Genomic DNA, 18,846 nt, shown 5'->3' with positions numbered 1-18,846 from the left:
CAGGAGCGCCCGTGCTCAGGGCTGTGGGGGCTTTCCGTGCAGGGGGACCTGAGGGACCTGAGTCTGGGTGGTCGGCCAGGCTGTGCAGAGGTCGGCCGGGGGTGTCCTGAGGCCTCACCTGCACAGGTGTGCGGGCGTGAGCAGCACTTGCTTGGCCCCTAACCAAGGACGGGCCTCCCGGGTTGGACCCTGCTTGGTCAGACCAGCTGGGTGGGTCCACCTGCAGGGGCTTGGCTCTTGGGACACCCATGTCCCTCCCAAGCCCTGGCAGTCCATGCGCTGCCCCCAATGGAGAACAAGCTGGTGTGTGGGGTGCAGGGCCCACTGGTCAGTGTGGCCCGGTACTCCCCCAACTTCCCTCAGACTTGGCACCCTCTTTTGCTTGCTTGATTCCCTGGGTCAGCTCCCAACAGACTGAGGGCCGAGTGGCCCCGTCCCGGGAAGAGTTTGGCCCTTCTGGGATGGCCCTGTCCCAGGAGCACCCCAGCAGCAGGGTGCGGAGCCCACCTACCCACAGTACAGGGCAGCAGGGCCATGGGGTAGTCACCCAGGCCAGGGTCCCACATGGGACAGGTCAGTGCCAAAGGCTAGAGGGCCCGATCCTCCCAATGACGAGTAAGGGCTGGCTGGACCGCCATGGACCCCCACCCCGTGCACCCGGGGCTTCTGTCCCTGCCCGTGCAGGGCGCAGGAGCTGGCCACTCGGATCGTGGTCTCAGTGCTCTCAGACCCATAGGTGGTGCTGTGGGGTCGGGAAGCCAGGGGAGAGGGCGGGAGGCTGCATCCTGGTGGTGTGGCCCCCGCCGCTGACCAGCACCAGGCCCCCACACTGCCCTCCCTGTACAGAGCAGACATGGAAGAGGTGGTGATCGCTGGTATGTCCGGGAAGCTGCCCGAGTCGGACAACATGCAGGAGTTCTGGACCAATCTCATCGGCGGCGTAGACATGGTGACAGACGATGACAGGAGGTGGAAGGCCGGTGAGTGGGTGGCCCCTTGCACTCCCCTCCCACACAGGGCAGACCGGCTCCAGCCTGAGCCCCCGTCCCAGCGGCAGAGCCATTGGACACCAAGGCAAGGCTGGGGACTGAGAGCCAAGCCTGGGCATGGCCGAGCTAGGTGACCCACTGGGGGGGGCAGATCCAGGATGAGGCCAGGTGGGGCAGGCACCTGTGGTCCCACCGCCCACCACCCTGTCTCTCAGAGCCCCGCCAGCCACTGCCAGATAAGATGCCGGGTTCTCTCGGGAAGCTGGTTTGACTCCCTCCCGCCCAGGAGGTTCTTCCGCAGAGCCGTTGTACCTGATCTGCGGGGTGTGAGTCAGCCGGTGGAGTAGGGCTGGCCGCGGCCACCAGGCAGCATTAGGACAGGCAGGGGTCTCCGGCTGGGGCAGTGGTGAGCGGGAGGAGGCCCCGTCCCCACTGTGCTCTGCTCTGAGGCCACCTCCCAAATGGCTACCCAGTGGGGCCCCTGCTCAGAAGCAGGGCTGGTGTCACCCACAGAGCCCCCAAGACCCAGCAACACTGGCCCCTGCCCAGTCTTCTTGAGGCGCTCATGGCCCCCTGTCACGGCAGGGACTTTGCCATTGGTCCCTCGGTCCCACAGCCCTCCACTGCCTGTGTCCGCAGGGCTCTACGGCCTGCCCAGGCGGTCTGGCAAGCTGAAGGACCTGTCCAAGTTCGACGCCTCCTTCTTCGGGGTCCACCCAAAGCAGGCTCACACGATGGACCCCCAGCTGCGCTTGCTGCTGGAGGTCACCTACGAGGCCATCTTGGACGGAGGTGGGTCCCCATGAGGCTACGGGCCAGCCGTGGCCTCCTTGGGGCTGGGGGCCCATCCTTGAGGTTCCCACCTTTCCAGAAATCGTGACAACACTGCTTCTTCCCACTTCTAAAAGCAGAAGTCTGAAGACACAGAAATACCAAGGAGGCAGCCCAAGGCGCTGCAGCTCTCCGGGGCTGTGGTTCAGGGCCCGTGGGCTCAGGGCGGTGCGGGAGGTGTGGGCCTGGGAGCAGGTTGAGGTTTCACAACAGCGCACGCAGGTGTCCCTGGCATGCCCTGACGCCCCAGTTCCCTCCCTCCCCAGAGGACAGCTGCTCTTGGGTCAAGGGTGGAGTGCCAGGCAGACTGGGAGGTGGGGGCCGGTCCCCAGGACTCGTGCCCTCCACTCTCCCCTTCTCTGGGCTGTGTCTGGCCTTGTACAAGTGCCCTGAGACAGCTGTCCCTTGTCACGGGGCACAGACCTGTCCCTACCACCCCAAGGGCCTAGAAGCCCTGCCTGGTGGGGAGAGGAGGCTGGCCTCGTGGGTCTGGCACCTCAGCAGGTGGGCGGCGGGAGCCCGGCCCTGAGGGGGAGCCGGGGGCCGACCCATTGCACCGCAGGCGGAAGGTCCTGGCCCGCCCGCTAGCCTGCCCACAGCTGGCTGGCCCCGGCCCTGAACTCAACAGTGTCGCCGGCACGGAGCTCCCTGGAGGGAAGGGCGAGTGGAGACCTTGGGTGCCGCTCCCCGGGGGCTGGCCAGGGTCCCTCCCTCCTTTCCCAGTTTGGACACTCAGCCTTTGTCTCCCTCTGTTTCCTTATCTGAGCCTGTCCTAGGGCAGGCTGCCCTTGGTGCTCGGGAGCTCATTGGTCACTGGGGCTTGCCAGACCCTACTGGTGACACCAGGGGCCAGGGGAGTGTCCTGAGGACAATGGTGCCTTCTATCCTCACCTCCAGCTTTCTCTGGCCTCTGCCTGACCCAGAGCCTGGAGCCCCACCTGTCTCCTGGGCCCCGAGTTCCCTGGGACCCAGTTATCTGTCTTCCACCCCACCTGGGCTGGCTGCTCTGCTCCGGCCCCTCCAGAGCCGGGCCGAGAGGGGCGGACTTACCCCAGAGCTGGACAACAGGCCCAGCCGCCAGGTCTCACCGTTGCTTCCTGCAGGCATCAACCCAGCGTCACTCCGAGGGACACACACCGGTGTCTGGGTGGGCGTGAGTGGCTCTGAGGCCTCGGAGGCCCTTAGCCGAGACCCCGAGAATCTCGTGGGCTACAGCATGGTGGGCTGCCAGCGTGCCATGATGGCCAACCGTCTCTCCTTCTTCTTTGATTTTAAAGGTGGGTACCCACTCAGCCCCTCTGGGCCCCTGGTTCCCCCAGGATGGCTGGCCGGGGCTCCCGGGGCGCCACGCTGCTCGAGCCGCTAGGCCCCCACACTGTGCTGTTGCTCCCAGGGCCCAGCATTGCTCTGGACACAGCGTGCTCGTCCAGCCTAATGGCTCTGCAGAGCGCGTACCAGGCCATCCACAGCGGGCAGTGCCCCAGCGCAGTCGTGGGCGGCATCAACATCCTGCTCAAGCCCAACACGTCCGTGCAGTTCATGAAGTTGGGCATGCTGAGCCCCGAGGGCGCCTGCCGGTCCTTCGACGCGTCTGGTGAGCGGCGGCGGGGGGTGGGGGGACGGGGCGGGCGGCAGCCCCAGAGCGCCGGGCCTGGGGGTTGGGGGTCTGCAGCGCCCCGGGCCTCAGTGGTGCTCTGCACACAGGGAGTGGCTATTGCCGCTCGGAGGCCGTGGTGGTCATGCTGCTGACCAAGAAGTCCCTGGCCCGGCGCGTGTATGCCACCATCCTGAATGCCGGCACCAACACCGACGGATGCAAGGAGCAAGGTGGGTGCCAGCTGGCGGTGCAGGGGCCCCGGGCCGGGCTACCGCGAGGGGTCACCGGCCGGGAGCTGAGGCCGGACTCATCCTACAGGTGTGACCTTCCCCTCCGGGGAGGTGCAGGAGCAGCTCATCCGTTCCCTGTATGAGCCAGCTGGGCTGGCCCCAGAGTCCCTGGAGTACATCGAAGCCCATGGCACGGGCACCAAGGTCAGCGCCCCACGCCCCACACCCCACGCCCGAGAGGCACCTGACTGGGGTCCTGATCCTCCTCCTGTCCTCCACAGGTGGGTGACCCCCAGGAGCTGAACGGCATTGACCGAGCCCTTTGCACCACCCGCCGGGACCCGCTGCTGATCGGGTCCACAAAGTCAAACATGGGGCACCCAGAGCCCGCCTCAGGGCTCGCGGCACTGGCCAAGGTGGGTGGGCGAGTCCAGAGCCATCCTGCCTGCCAGGCCAGGGTGGGGGGGTCCCACAGGCTATGCTTGAGGGGGGTGAGCCACAGAGTCCCGAACAGCAGGAGCCAGGCCTATGACAGGCCTCTCCTCTTGCCCTCTGTGGGTCAGACACTCAGCCAGAATAGGGGGCAGCGGGGACCGGGTGGCCTGTGGGGAGACCACGCACTGTAGCTGCTGGTGCTCTAGGTTCCTTCGGGCTGACGTAGTCACCTATTTGTGGTTCCCGCAAGAACTGGGACCTGGAGGGAGCCCTGGCGGGGGTGGGGGCGGTGCCTCTGTGTCTAGGCCCACAGCCTACCCATCCAGGGGCCACCATGGGGCCCTGGGTGAAGGCAGGAGGCCCAGAGAGGGGAAGGGACTCGAGGTCAGATCTTTGGGTCCCTGCACCGTGGCGGGCCGAGGCTGGGGACAGGCAGGACTCCGGCAACAGTGCTGAGTGTCCGGGGCCGGCTGCCCCACTGACTGCGAGCCTCCGCAGGTGCTGCTGTGCCTGGAACACGGGCTCTGGGCCCCCAACCTCCACTTCAGCAGCCCGAACCCTGAGATCCCCGCCCTCCGGGAAGGGCGGCTGCAGGTGGTGGACCGGCCCCTGCCTGTCCGCGGCGGCATCGTGGCCATCAACTCCTTCGGCTTCGGAGGCTCCAACGTGCACGTGGTCCTCAGACCCAACTCACGGCCGCCCTCAGCCACCCCGCACATCACCCTGCCCCGTCTGCTGCGGGCCAGTGGGCGCACCGCAGAGGCCGTGCACTGCCTGCTGGAACAGGGCCACCAGCACCACCGGGACCCGGCCTTCGTGAGCATGCTCAACGAAATCGCGGCCAGCCCCCCCGCCGCCATGCCCTTCCGGGGCTTCACGATGCTGGGGGTGCAGGACGGCGGCCTGGAGGTGCAGGAGGTGCCGCAGCTGCCTCCCAGCCCGCGTCCGGTCTGGTTCATCTGCTCCGGTGAGAGCCCGGGCCTGCCCTGGGGGAGAGTGGGCGCCGGGCGGCTGGCAGCCCTGACCCGTTTCCTTTTACAGGGATGGGCGCGCAGTGGCACGGGATGGGGTCAAGCCTCATGCGCCTGCACGGCTTCCGGGAGTCCATCCTGCGTTCCGATGAGGTCGTGAAGCCCCTGGGTCTGCAGGTGTCTGAGCTGCTCCTGAGCAAGGACGAGGCCACCTTTGACGACCTCGTCCACGCCTTCATCAGCCTCACCGCCATCCAGGTGCACCCTGGGGGCCCAAAGGCTTGTGGGCAGGATGGGGCTGCTGGGGTGGTGCTGGTGGCCGGACTGGCGTGACGTGTCACGTTCCCCCCCACCCCCCAGATCGCTCTCATAGACCTGTTGACCTCAATGGGCGTGCAGCCGGACGGCATCATTGGGCACTCCCTGGGGGAGGTGGCCTGCGGCTACGCCGACGGCTGCCTCACTCGGGAGGAGACCATCCTCACCGCCTACTGGCGGGGCCAGTGCATCAAGGAGGCCAGCATTCCTCCAGGAACCATGGCAGCCGTGGGTGGGTATCACTGAGGTCCCCCATCCTGCTCCCCCCGCCAGCCTGGGGGTCCGGAGTGGGGGTGTTGTCCCTGGTGTTCCTTATGTTCCCACGGGGCATAGGCGGCCACCCACCCCAGCACCCTGTTGGGTGCAGCATGGCGGCCGTCTGTCAGCACCGGTGCAGTGGCCACAGGGAGGGCTGAAGCCACATGGGGTTGAGAACCAGCTCCCACCTGTGGCCAAGCAGCCCGAGGGCTTTTGGGAAAGTTCAGTGTCAGGGTGGCTCGCTGTGGCTCCCTTCTGTTGGCACCTGCTCATGCTTCGGGCAGGCTGGGCTGGAGACAGGAGGGTCACCTCCAAGAGCCACCACCCTGAGGTGCTGACAGGAGAGGCCAAGGCCGAGTGTCTGGGACCCAGCTACCCACCCGCGGGACAACAGAGAGAACACCTTCCCTTGAGATCAAACGCGGCAGGAGCGAAAGTGCCCCATAAAGGCCCTGCTCCGCGGCGGTCATTACCACACCCGTCATTAGGGCCTGCCTGGGGCGTCACCGTCCTCGCCGGAGGGGGGCGGGTATGCGCCTGGCTCTCCACAGCCCGCCCCCTGAGGCCACCCCTGCCCACAGGCCTGTCCTGGGAGGAGTGTAAGCAGCGCTGCCCCCCCCGGCATCGTGCCCGCCTGCCACAACTCCGAAGACACGGTGACCATCTCAGGACCACAGGTGGGCCCGTGAAGCCAGGCACATCCCTGGGTCCCTCCCCATCCCTCAGGGGCAGCTCTTCGTGGGGGGCCAGCAGGTGGGCCCACGAGGCCAGGCGTGTCCCCAGGTCCCTTTCTTGTCCCTTGGGGGCAGCTCCGCGCAGGCAGTCAGTGTGGTTCCACCGTACAGCTCCAGACGTCTCTGTCCTCAGGCCGAGATGGTCGCCTTCTTGGAGCAGCTGAAGAAGGAGGGTGTGTTTGCCAAGGAGGTGCAGACGGGCGGCATGGCCTTCCACTCCTACTTCATGGAGGCCATCACCCCCACACTGCTGCAGGCGCTCAAGAAGGTGGGCTGGCTGCCCTCGGGGGCTGCGGGGAGGCAGGGCGGCGGCGGCCAAGGCCTCGCGCTGACCGGGCCGTGCGCACAGGTGATCCGGGAGCCCAGGCCCCGCTCGGCACGCTGGCTCAGCACCTCCATCCCCGAGGCCCAGTGGCAGGGCAGCCTGGCCCGCACGTCCTCAGCGGAGTACAACGTCAACAACGTTGTGAGCCCGGTGCTGTTCCAGGAGGCGCTCTACCACGTGCCCGAGCACGCCGTGGTGCTGGAGATCGCCCCCCACGCGCTGCTGCAGGTGCGTGCCCTGCCCCGGGGGCGGGGGAGGGGGAGGCCGGCCGGTCCCAGGAGGGACCCTGCTCTCTGGGCATCGGCTAAGAACAGCCCAGGGTCTGGGCCTGGGGGCAGGTGGGAGCCAGTGAGGAAGGTCGAGCCTGTCTGCCCCGCCAGGCTGTCCTGAAGAGAGGCCTCAAGTCCAGCTGTACCATCGTTCCCTTGATGAAGAAGGACCAGACAGACAACCTGGAGTTCTTCCTCAGGAGCGTGGGCAGGCTGCACCTGCTGGGGTGGGTCAGCGGCCCCTGCCGGCTCGCCGGGGAGGGGGCCGGGCTCTGGGGCAGGGTGGGGCGGGCCACACGGAGCTACTCCCCAACAGCAAAGCATTTTTATAGGGCCGCTCGGTGGCCTTGAAGTCATCCCCAGGAAGTGGGAGGTGGGTGCCGGGCCACCCCAAGCTCCCTTGCTACGGCCCCCACCGCACCCCATCCGGGTGGCCTCCAGGGCCTCGTGGGAGACGGCTGGCTGTGGGTACAACGGGGCAGTCCCAGGCCAGGCCGCCCACCCAGGCGTGCACCTCACACCGTGCCCTCCCCTCCAGCATTGATGCCAACCCCAACGGCCTGTATCCACCCTTGGAGGTCCCGGTGCCCCGGGGGACCCCCCTCATCTCCCCCCACATCAAGTGGGACCACAGTCAGACCTGGGACGTGCCTGCGGCCGGGGACTTCCCCAGCGGCTCCAGCAGCTCCTCCGCGGCCACCGTCTACAGCATCGGTGAGGAGGGGCTGAGGGGAGCCAAGGGCCGGGCTGCGGGTGCTAGGAGGGCTCGCCTTCGCCTGCCCAGGCCCGGCACTAAGGTTCAGCCCACACAGACACCAGTCCTGAGTCCCCTGACCACTACTTGGTGGACCACCGCATCGATGGCCGCGTGCTCTTCCCCGCCACCGGCTACCTGTGCTTGGTCTGGAGGACACTGGCGCGGGCCCTGAGCCAGAACATGGACGACATGCCTGTGGTGTTTGAGGGGGTGACGCTGCACCAGGCCACCATCCTGCCCAAGACCGGTGAGGTGGGGTGGCCACTGGGCAAGGGCAGGAGAGCCAACGGCCGACCCCTGCGGCTCAGTGCCAGCTCTGCTGTCCACAGGGACCGTGGCTCTGGAAGTGCGGCTGCTGGAGGCTTCCCGCGCCTTCGAGGTGTCTGAGAACGGCAACCTGATCATGAGCGGTGAGCAGCGGGTGTCCGGCCGGGCCCCAGGCTCTGCGGGAGCTTGGCCTCTGCGGGGGCCCTTGGCGGCCAGCTCTGTGGGACGTGTCTCAGGCTGTTCTGCCCTAACCCCAGGGAAGGTGTACCAGTGGGAGGACCCCGACCCCAAGCTCTTCGACAGCCAGGATGGCACGGACCCCACGGACCCCACGGACCCCACGGCTGCGTTCTGCCTGTCCCAGGGGGACGTATATAAGGAGCTGCGGCTGCGAGGCTATGACTACGGCCCCCATTTCCAGGGCGTCCTGGAGGCCAACCTTGAAGGTAGGGCGCTGCGTTCTCGTGGGAAGGGCGGGGAACAAGCCTTGGGGTCGCCTCCCTTCAGGCCACACAGCATCTGGGAGCCGTCGTGGGGTTGGGGGCAGGGGGCAGCTGTACAGGGCGTGAGGGGGCACGTGGAGGGGAGGGTGCCGTGAGCTCCAGACGCCACGCTGACGGCCCCTCGGCCACAGGCAACACAGGCCAGCTGCTGTGGAAGGACAACTGGGTGACCTTCCTGGACGCCATGCTCCAGCTCTCCATCCTGGGTTCGGCCCAGCGCAGCCTGCGCCTGCCCACCCGCATCACCTCCCTGCACATCGACCCCGCCACGCACCGGCGGAAGGTGTACTCGCTCAAGGGCCAGGCCCAAGGTAGACCCGTGTCCCGCCCCCCCCCCACTGCGCCCCTGGCCACCCAAGCCTGCGCGTCCCCAGCTCGCCCCTGCCTGTCCCCCACAGTGGCCGACGTGGTGGTGAGCAGCTGCCTGAACAACACGGTGGCCGGGGGCGCCCTCGTCTCGGGCCTGCACGCCTCCGTGGCCCCGCGGCGGCAGCAGGAACAGCTGGCCCCCGTCCTGGAGAAGTTCTGCTTCACCCCACACATGGAGGGGGGACTCCTGGCCGGAGACACGGCCCTGCAGGAGGAGCTGCAGCTGTGCAGGGGTGAGTCCCGATCCCTGCTCTGTGCCCCGCCCTTCACCGCTGCCTCTGGCGAGAGGGAGTCTCCCCTGCCCACGCAGCCCCTCTCCGGACCCATATCCAGCTCGACAACCTCCTGCTTCACAAGGTGCGGAAACCCGCCTCCTTGAGAGGCCCCCAGGCATTCAGGGTCGGCCCAGGGCACAAGGACAGATTTGTCCTTCCGGCCTCTGTCCCCAGCCAGCCATCGTGGGGGGTGGGAGGGCCCAGGGGCCTGGCCCAGCGGACGGCACCCCGCCCTCGCCCCGGCACCGATGGGGGGCGGATAGCTGGTGGGGCGCTGAGCCTGTGCTCTGTAGGAAGCCTGCCCTCTGCTGAGCTCATGCCTCGGTGATACCCAGGGGCCTGACTCCTGGTCCTAGAGGACCAGGCTGCCCACTCTGTCCCTCCCATCTGTTTGCCTCTTCAGGGGCAGGGCCAGGCAGCGGGCCTGGTTAGCAACGGAGCCTGCTCCGAGGGGGGCTCAGGGAACACTGGTGCAGGTGGGACCCTTCCCTAGTGGCCACCTCTCCCCTCCTCAGGGCTGGCACAGGCCCTGCAGACCAAGGTGGCCCAGCAGGGGCTGAAGATGGTGGTGCCCGGGCTGGACGGGGCCCAGGTCCCCCGGGAGCCCCCGCAACAGGGCCTGCCGCAGCTGCTGGCCGCCGCCTGTCAGCTCCAGCTCAACGGGAGCCTGCAGATGGAGCTGAGCCAGCTCCTGGCCCAGCAGAGGCCCCTGCTGCACGACGACCCGCTGCTCTGCGGCCTGCTCAACGCCCCGGCACTCAAGGCCTGTGTGGACACCTCCCTGGAGAACCTGACCAGCACCCGCATGCACGTGATCGAGGTGGGTGTGTGGGGCCAGGTCCAAGCAGGCTCAGATGTCAGCAGCGCCAGGGCCCCATAGGAGGCTGTGCCGAGGCTGCTGTCGTGTCCTTGACCCTTCTGCCTTGCTTAGAGGTGGGCTGGGGGGAGGATACGAGCTGGCCGTCTCTGCAGCAGGGTGGGTGGGTGGGCCTTCCTAGCAGACGTCCTCCAGCTTGGACCTGGGTATCTGCCTGGGGGGCCGCCGGACCAGGATGCTCTCCCCGCCTGCAGGTGCTGGCTGGCGACGGCTGCCTCTACTCCCGCATCCCACCGCTGCTCGGCACCCAGCCCATGCTCCAGCTGGACTACACAGCCACGGACCGCCACCTGCAGGCCCTGGAGGCCGCCCAGGCCAAGCTGCAGGAGTACGACCTGACCCAGGAGCAGTGGGACCCTGCGGGCCCCGTCCCCAGCAGCCTGGGCCCAGCTGACCTGCTGGTGTGCAACTGTGCCGTGGCCACCCTCCACGACCCGGCCACGGCCCTCAGCAACATGGTGGCCGCTCTCAAGGAGGGTGGCTTCCTGCTGCTGCATACCCTGCTCAGAGGATACCCCCTGGGAGAGACAGTCGCCTTCCTCACCTGCCCGGAGCCCCAACAAGGCGAGCAGAGCCTCCTGAGCCAGGTGCAGAGGTGGGCTGGGGGCGGGGCTGGGCCGCGCAGGAGAAGGGCCCAGCACTGGGCCCAGCACTGACTCCAGCACTGACCCCGCCCCCCGAGCAGGATGAGTGGGAGGGGCTATTTGCCCAGGTCTCCCTGCATCTGGTGGCCCTGAAGAGGTCCTTCTATGGCTCTGCGCTCTTCCTGTGCCGCCGGCCGGCCCCACAGGGCAGCCCCGTCTTCCTGCCCGTGGAGGACACCAGCTTCCGCTGGGTGGACTCCCTGAAGGTCAGTGTCTGCCGGGCCGCCCAGCACCATGCCCACGGGCCTGGGGACCCACTCCGACGCCAACCCTTCCCTCGTCCTGCAGAACGTCCTGGCAGATAACTCCTCCCGACCCGTGTGGCTGACGGCCGCCAGCTGCCCCACCTCGGGCGTCGTGGGCATGGTGAACTGTCTCCGCCGGGAGCCCAGCGGGCAGCGGGTTCGGTGAGGGACAGCCCTGGGGCTGCAGGCGCCCACCCCTCCCCCTGCCCTGCCCTCCCCCCTTCCTCTCTCCATTTCTTGCTCTCTCCCTCTCCTGCCCCACCCCTTTCCACTGCTCCCTCCCTCTCCCCTGCAGGCTCTCTCCCTTGCCTGCCCTGCCCCCTCTTCCTCCTCTGCCCTCTCTCTCCCCCCACTCCCTCTTCTCCTTCTCCAGCCTCCCTCACCTGTTTGGCTGCCCCCAGATGCATCCTGGTGTCCAACCTCAGCAGCACGTCCCCCACCCCCAAGATGGACCCAAGCTCCTCGGAGCTGCAGAAGGTGTTACAGGGGGACCTCGTGATGAATGTCTACCGGGACGGGTCTTGGGGGGCCTTCCGCCATTTCCCACTGGAGCACGGTGAGTGCCCCAAGATAACTCCCTGACCCCACCAGCTCCCTGCGTTATACCTGGGTGGGCTGAGGGTGACGGGGCCTGGGGGGCCCTGGCTGGAAAGCCCCCGTGGCAGCCCCGCTTCCATCTTGCCGTCAGGCCTGCCGGAGGAGCAGACCGAGCACGCCTTTGTCAACGTTCTCACCCGGGGGGACCTCTCCTCCATCCGCTGGGTCTGCTCGCCTCTGCGTCACACTCAGCCCGCTGACCCCAACGTGCACCTCTGCACCGTCAACTACGCCTCCCTCAACTTCCGAGACATCATGCTGGCCACGGGCAAGCTGTCCCCCGACGCCATCCCAGGTGTGGGAGCACGTCCTCGGCCGTGGCAGACACTCCGGGCCAGGGGCTGGGAGGAGGAGGGTCCTCGATCGCAGCATTCAGGATCTGGGGGCTCCTGAGCTTTTGCACCACCCCCCCGCCCCCCGGGAGACGCAGGGCTCACCACCGCTGTCTGTCCCCAGGGAAATGGTCCTCCCGGGACTGTATGCTGGGCATGGAGTTCTCTGGCCGGGACGCCAGTGGCAAGCGCGTGATGGGGCTAGTGCCGGCTGAAGGTCTGGCCACCTCCGTCCTGCTGTCGGAGGACTTCCTGTGGGATGTGCCGTCCAGCTGGTGAGTCGGGGACTCTGAGCCCGGTGCCCTGCATGGCTGCGGCCAAGCCTCAGGCCGAGCTGACCTCCCGTGCCGTGCCCGCAGGACCCTCGAGGAGGCCGCGTCTGTGCCCGTGGTGTACACCACCGCCTACTACTCACTGATCGTGCGGGGCCGCATGCAGCGCGGGGAGACGGTGCTCATCCACTCGGGCTCAGGCGGCGTGGGCCAGGCTGCCATCGCCATCGCCCTGAGCCTGGGCTGCCGTGTCTTCACCACCGTGGGTAAGCCTGCCGGCCCTCCCGGGAGCCCAGGGCTGCCCCCCCCGCCCGACCCCAGCCCCACAGCCTGGCTCAGCGGCACGCGCCTCTCCCTACCAGGGTCCGCCGAGAAGCGGGCGTATCTCCAGGCCAGGTTCCCCCAGCTCAGCGAGACCAGCTTTGCCAACTCCCGGGACACGTCCTTCGAACAGCACGTGCTACGGCACACGGCTGGGAAGGGTGAGCAGTGTCCCCAGCACACCCACCCCTCGCCTCCTTCCCGGGCCCAGGCGGGGGCCAGGTCTGGCACTCGGGACCTGGGCCCAGTGGTGACGGGAGGACCTCTCTTACCCCCGCCCCCAGGTGTTGACCTGGTTCTGAACTCTTTGGCGGAGGAGAAGCTGCAGGCCAGCCTGCGTTGCCTGGCCGTGCACGGCCGCTTCCTGGAGATCGGCAAATTCGACCTTTCCAACAACCACCAGCTGGGTGAGGCAGGCGGCAGGCAGGTGGGCAGTGGGAGGCCCGCACTCAGGCACAGTCCACGGGGTCGGCCGCGGAGGGGCTGCTGCGAGTGGTGAGCCCTCCCCCTGCCCACGCAGGCATGGCCGTCTTCCTGAAGAACGTGACCTTCCACGGCATCCTGCTGGACTCGCTCCTGGACGACGTGAGCAGCGGCTGGCAGGAGGTGGCCACCCTGCTGCGGGTGGGCATTCGGGACGGCGTGGTACAGCCCCTCAAGTGCACCACGTTCCCCAAGCACCGGGTGGAGGACGCCTTCCGCTTCATGGCCCAGGGGAAGCACATCGGCAAAGTGGTGGTGCAGGTGAGCGCGGCCCCTGGGGCCCCCGGCTCCCGCCCCCTGCCCTGCCCTGCGGTCGGGGCCTGAGCCGGGCTGCTGCTTGGGCCGCAGGTGCTCAAAGAGGAGCCAGAGGCAGCACCACAGGTGCCCAGGCCCACGCTGATGACCGCAGTGTCCAAGACCTTCTGCCCAGCCCACAAGAGCTACATCATCACGGGCGGCCTGGGCGGCTTTGGCCTAGAGCTGGCCCACTGGCTCGTGCTGCGGGGCGCCCAGAGGCTCGTGCTGACCTCTCGCTCCGGCATCCGCACAGGTGAGCGGGCTTGAGGGCCGGGACGCCCACTCAGCTCTGCGCTCTTGGGTCTGGAAGCCCAGGGGGCCCGACCGCACTGCCCCGTGTTCCACAGGCTACCAGGCCAAGCAAGTCCGCGAGTGGAGACGCCAAGGCGTGCAGGTCCTGGTATCCACCAGCAACGCCAGCTCGCTCGACGGGGCCCGGAACCTCATCGCGGAGGCCATGCAGCTGGGGCCTGTGGGAGGCGTCTTCAACCTGGCCGTGGTGAGTGTCTCTGAAGGGTTCCCAAGCAGGCCCCCCAGGGAAGGCCCTCCCAGGCCACGCTCTCCGGAGCCATGAGGTCAGGATAGCTGCTAAGAGTCCCTGACTCCCAGGTCCTGAGAGACGCCGTGCTAGAGAATCAGACTCCTGAGTTCTTCCAGGACGTCAACAAGCCCAAGTACAGTGGTACCGTGAACTTGGACAGGTGAGGTGTCCGGCCCTCTCAGCCCTGTCCCCGTCCCCCAGCCCGGCCTGGCCCTGACCTGGCAGGACAGGTGAGGTGTCCACCCCCTGCCGGCCCCAACCCTGTCCCCATCCCCCAGCCCGGCCTGGCTCTGACCTGGCACGTGCTGGGAGCGGCTGCCTCTTGCTCTGCGTGCGTCCCGGCACAGTTCCCACTGGCACTCGGGGGCCAGGCGGCAGGCCTCTGCCGGGGCCTGAGCTGGGGGCTCCCGGGCACGGCGGCAGGTGGGCCGGGACAGCAGGCAGGGTGTGACTCGAGCACCCACAGGGTGACGCGGGCGGCCTGCCCCGAGCTGGACTACTTCGTGGCCTTCTCGTCTGTGAGCTGTGGGCGCGGCAACGCCGGCCAGACTAACTATGGCTTCGCGAACTCTGCGATGGAGCGCGTGTGTGAGAGGCGCCGGCACGACGGGCTCCCAGGTAGGCCAGCCCACTCCCCCCCCCGCAGCCCCCCCTGCCGCGGCCCCGACGGGTGCCCCCTCTCACCCGGGCCCGCTGGCCCTGGTCCTCCCGTAGGCCTCGCCGTGCAGTGGGGTGCCATCGGTGACGTGGGCCTCATCCTGGAGGCGATGGGCTCCAACGACGTGGCCATCGGCGGGACGCTGCCCCAGCGAATGAGCTCCTGCCTGGGGGTGCTGGATTTCTTCCTGAGCCAGCCCTACCCCGTGCTGAGCAGCCTGGTGCTGGCTGAGAAGAAGGCCGCCGCCCAGGGAGACAGCAGCGTCCAGCAGGACCTCATGCAGGCCGTGGCCCACATCCTGGGTGAGGGAGCCCACCGTCCCCGCTGACCGCTGTCATCCTGGCTGGGAAGAGGCTGTGCCTTTTCGCTGCGGGAGAGGCCAGGCGCCTGTGGTCAGCACAGGGCTGGGTGGGGGGCTGTGTGCGGGAGGCAGGGCAACGGTGATTTGGGAAGGGCGCCGGCCACTGGCGTGTCTGCGCTTACCCAGGGCCCCCCTCTCCGCCTCCCAAACTGCCAACTGAATCCCTGTCCCCAGGCATCCGAGACTTGGCCACCGTCAACTTGGACAGCACGCTGGCAGACCTGGGCCTGGACTCGCTCATGGGCGTGGAGGTGCGGCAGATGCTGGAGCGCGAGCACGACCTGCTAATGTCCATGCGGGACATCCGGCAGCTCTCACTCCGCAAGCTGCAGGAGCTTTCTTCAAAGGGTGGCCCGGCTAAAGGTACGGGGCTGTGAGGACAGAGCTGTAGAGGGAGGAGGGTCCCCGGGCCACCCCCCAGGTCAGGGTTTGTCCATCGGGCCCCTTCCTGTGAGCCCTTCGTGGGGCCTCGGGCCCCCCACCCTTCTCCGGCGCTGGGCCTCCCTAGCACCCTCCCCTCGTTACAGAGCTGGTGGCCGCCACGCCCAAGAACAGCAGCCCTGCGGGTCAGCAGGCCCAGCTGAACCTGAGCACCCTGCTGGTGAACCCGGAGGGCCCCACCTTGACTCGGCTCAACTCGGTGCAGAGCTCTGAGCGACCGCTCTTCCTGGTGCATCCCATCGAGGGCTCCATCACGGTGTTCCACAGCCTGGCTGCCAAGCTCAGCATCCCCACCTACGGCTTGCAGTGTACCCGAGGTGGGACCCGTCCTGCGAGGCCGCCCCCACCCCCAGTAAGGCAGGGTGGTGGGCGTGTCCCACCCCCACCGCCTGCCGCTGACCTCCTCCTCCCCCGCAGCTGCGCCCCTGGACAGCATCCACAGTCTGGCCGCCTACTACATCGAGTGCATCCGCCAGGTGCAGGCCGAGGGGCCCTACCGCATCGCCGGCTACTCGTACGGGGCCTGCGTGGCCTTCGAGATGTGCTCACAGCTGCAGGCAGCACAGCCCAGCCCCGCCCCCACGCACAACAGCCTCTTCCTGTTCGACGGCTCACACTCCTACGTGCTGGCCTACATGCAGGTGAGGCCCTCGGGTGTCGGCGGGCTCCCCCGGCCCTGCCCGGCCCCCGTCCGGCCCCCCGCTGCAGCGGCCCCTTCTCCCTCCGCAGAGCTACCGCGCCAAGCTGACCCTGGGCTGCGAGGCCGAGGCCGAGGCCGAGGTCATGTGCTTCTTCGTGCAGCAGTTCATGGACATGGAGCACGACAGGGTGGGTCAGCGGGCCCGGGGCAGGGAGTGGGGCCAGGGCTAGGCTCAGGGGTGGGGGGCGGGCCCCGCAGGTGGGGGGCCGCGGCTGGCGCCGCTCACGGCCGTCCTGTGCCCCGGCCCGCAGGTGCTCGAGGTGCTGCTGCCCCTCCGGGGCTTGGAGGAGCGCGTGGTGGCCGCCGTGGACCTGATCGTGCGCAGCCACGCGGGCCTGGACCGCAGGCAGCTGAGCTTCGCCGCGCGCTCCTTCTACCACAAGCTGCGCGCGGCCGAGCAGTACGCGCCCCGGGCCACCTACCACGGCAACGTGACGCTGCTGCGCGCCAAGACCGGCAGCCTGTACGGCGAGGGCCTGGGCGCCGACTACAACCTGTCGCAGGTGTGCGACGGCAAGGTGTCGGTGCACGTGATTGAGGGTGACCACCGCACGCTGCTGGAGGGCAGTGGCCTGGAGTCCATCCTTAGCATCATCCACAGTGCCCTGGCTGAGCCCCGCGTCAGTGTGCGGGAGGGCTAGCCGCCCCTGCGCCCCAGGGGACCGGGATCCTGCCGGTGGGACCCCGCCCGTGCCCCGGGCAGCCGCCCCTGCCGCTGTGCCGCCGACTCGGAGACCTGCTGGGTCTGTGAAGGGTTGGCCGGCGGGCAGTGCGCCGTGTGGGGCCCGCGGGGGTCTGCCCCCACTCATCCCTCCGGTTCTCCTATTTATTGCGTCGCTGGGGAGACGCCAGGGCCTCGTCCCCCCAGGAAGGCAGGGGGGCGCAGGAGCCCCAGCCCTGGGGCCCCCATGATGCAGGGGCCTGTGGAAAGGAGCAGCCCAGGGCACGCGGGCACCCGGTCTGTGTTCGTCTGTATTCGTTTTTCAAGAAACATGATCCGTGTTGCTGCTTGAGTTCTGGAATTTACTGTAACTGTCCGTGTCAAGGGCCACGTCTGGACAATGTCCCATCTTTACCCCAACCTGGTGAAGGCCCACCGGCCTCCCCACAATTGAACCCCACCTGAGTTCTGGCCTCCGGTCACCCTTCCTTCCCTCCTCTGACAGCTGCTGTGGGGACCCGGGGTGGCAGGCTGCCCCTCTGCTCCCCGCAGCCCTCAGACACAGGGACGGGGCCTGGCTCCTGGAGGGCCAGGCGGGAGCTCCACTGGGAACACACAGCCAGGGGGACACAGATAATCTGCCGCTGTGGACTGAAGGGATGGGCCAGGCCGAGTGTGGGGTCCCCGGCGCCACTGCTTGTGGCTGGGATTCCTTGTTCCTCAGGGACGCTGGGGCTTCTGCTCACTGGAGGGTCCCACCCACATGACTGAGCGTGATCTTGACCGGGAGCTGGGGTCCAACGTGTGAATCTCGTTGGCACACTGCCTTCCCAGCCGCACCTAGGCTGCTCTTGGCCGAACTAGCCGAGCCGAACGAGAGCCCGGCCGTCACGCTGGGGTAGACAAAGGTGATCCGAGGAAGTCGGGGGGCAGGGGGTCCCCTGAGCATCTGAACCCTGAGAGCCAAGGGGTGAGGTAGACCCCAGTGGGTCCGTGGGGGGTGGGGAGCTGTGAGTTCCGGGCCAACTGGGAATGAGCAGGGAGAGCTGGACCCTGCAGCCAGGGAGTCCAGGGTCGGGGGATCAGGCCCACCTCCAGGCTTCTAAATCGGGGAGTTGAAACCAGAACAGACCAGGGGCTCTTCCGTGTTCCTCAGAAAGTTCAGCGTAGAATTACCGTGAACCACCAATTACGCTCCTAGGTATATGCCCCAAAGAATGGCACACCAGGGCTCGCACAGACGTGTGTGTCAGTGTTCACGGTGGCACTGCTCATGACGGCCAGCAGGTGTCCACTAACGGACAGCGGACAGATGCGGTCTGTTCCCGCCTGGAATCTCCTGCTGTGGGAATGGCTGTTGTTCGGGCACACGGCTCTGTATGTGCCAACAGGGAACAGATCTCGGAGCAAAAAATAAACCTGGGGGGCGCCTGGGTGGCTCAGTGGGTTAAAGCCTCTGCCTTCGGCTCAGGTCATGATCTCGGGGTCCTGGGATCGAGCCCCGCATCGGGCTCTCTGCTCAGCGGGGAGCTGCTTCCCCCTCTCTCTGCCTCTCTGCGTGCTTGTGATCTCTGTCTGTCAAGTAAATAAATAAAATTTTTTTAAAAATGCACCAGGGGGTAAAAAGGGTTCCTCCAGAATGACAAAAAAGGTAAGAGAGTCAGCTGATTGAAAGGCTGTAACAACCCTGGGCCTCTGTGCCCCATGACGGCTCCAAATCACAGGAAACAAGGTTATACATCCGAAGAAAAAGCACAGATGTACAATGAAAGTTGGAGAGTCCAGAAGCCTGTCCTGAACCGGCAGACACGGAGACAGGATGTCGGGGCGAATCGGATGGACGGCGCGACCAGCCCACTCGGCTGGTGGAGGTAGAACACCCACCGGGCAGCAGCACAACACGGTTCTTTTCAAACTGACGTGGAACATTTACCAAGGGAGCACACATTCTGGGTCATAAAACCAGTGTCGTTAAGTTAAAAAGAAATTCAACTTTAGAAAATATTTTCTCTGACCGCAATTAATAAAACGAGAATAACAAAAAGTTCTCTAGAATATCTTCAAATGTGTGGAAATCAGATCACCGTTTTGTTGTTGTTGTTGTTGTTTTTAAGATCTTATTCTTTTGTCAGAGAGAGAGATCACAGGCAGGCACAGGCAGAGGGAGAGGCGGGCTCCCTGCCACAGGACGGGGGACATGATCCCAGGACGCCAAGATCATGACCTGAGCCAAAGGCAGACGCTTAACCCACTGAGCCCCCCAGGCGCCCCTCAGATCTCAGTTCTAA

At 67.0% G+C, this 18,846-nt stretch overlaps 1 protein-coding gene across 1 annotated transcript; it reads left to right on the top strand.

Moving 5' to 3' along the window:
- LOC111160286 (fatty acid synthase) lies at window positions 1-16,910 on the top strand. The gene is given in 42 exon segments (XM_022523224.1): window positions 1-980; window positions 1,629-1,781; window positions 2,924-3,097; window positions 3,214-3,414; window positions 3,525-3,647; window positions 3,736-3,851; window positions 3,929-4,063; window positions 4,581-5,049; window positions 5,124-5,311; window positions 5,414-5,603; window positions 6,211-6,242; window positions 6,244-6,306; window positions 6,497-6,631; window positions 6,713-6,916; window positions 7,069-7,184; window positions 7,496-7,671; window positions 7,770-7,961; window positions 8,044-8,124; window positions 8,239-8,427; window positions 8,616-8,795; window positions 8,883-9,086; window positions 9,644-9,948; window positions 10,200-10,592; window positions 10,691-10,855; window positions 10,938-11,056; window positions 11,296-11,450; window positions 11,583-11,786; window positions 11,948-12,098; window positions 12,183-12,361; window positions 12,458-12,577; window positions 12,701-12,823; window positions 12,937-13,160; window positions 13,248-13,449; window positions 13,544-13,695; window positions 13,806-13,897; window positions 14,204-14,355; window positions 14,452-14,697; window positions 14,931-15,119; window positions 15,284-15,514; window positions 15,615-15,838; window positions 15,927-16,025; window positions 16,149-16,910. Coding segments are annotated over 42 exon segments (7,563 nt in total). The 5' UTR covers window positions 1-853; the 3' UTR covers window positions 16,539-16,910.
- The last annotated feature ends 1,936 nt before the right edge of the window (window positions 16,911-18,846 follow it).

Source organism: Enhydra lutris, unplaced genomic scaffold, assembly GCF_002288905.1.
Source record: "Enhydra lutris kenyoni isolate GAN:26980312 unplaced genomic scaffold, ASM228890v2 scaffoldscaffold75, whole genome shotgun sequence".
Classification (NCBI taxonomy): domain Eukaryota; kingdom Metazoa; phylum Chordata; class Mammalia; order Carnivora; family Mustelidae; genus Enhydra; species Enhydra lutris.
This window is presented reverse-complemented; position numbering and strand designations above follow the sequence as displayed.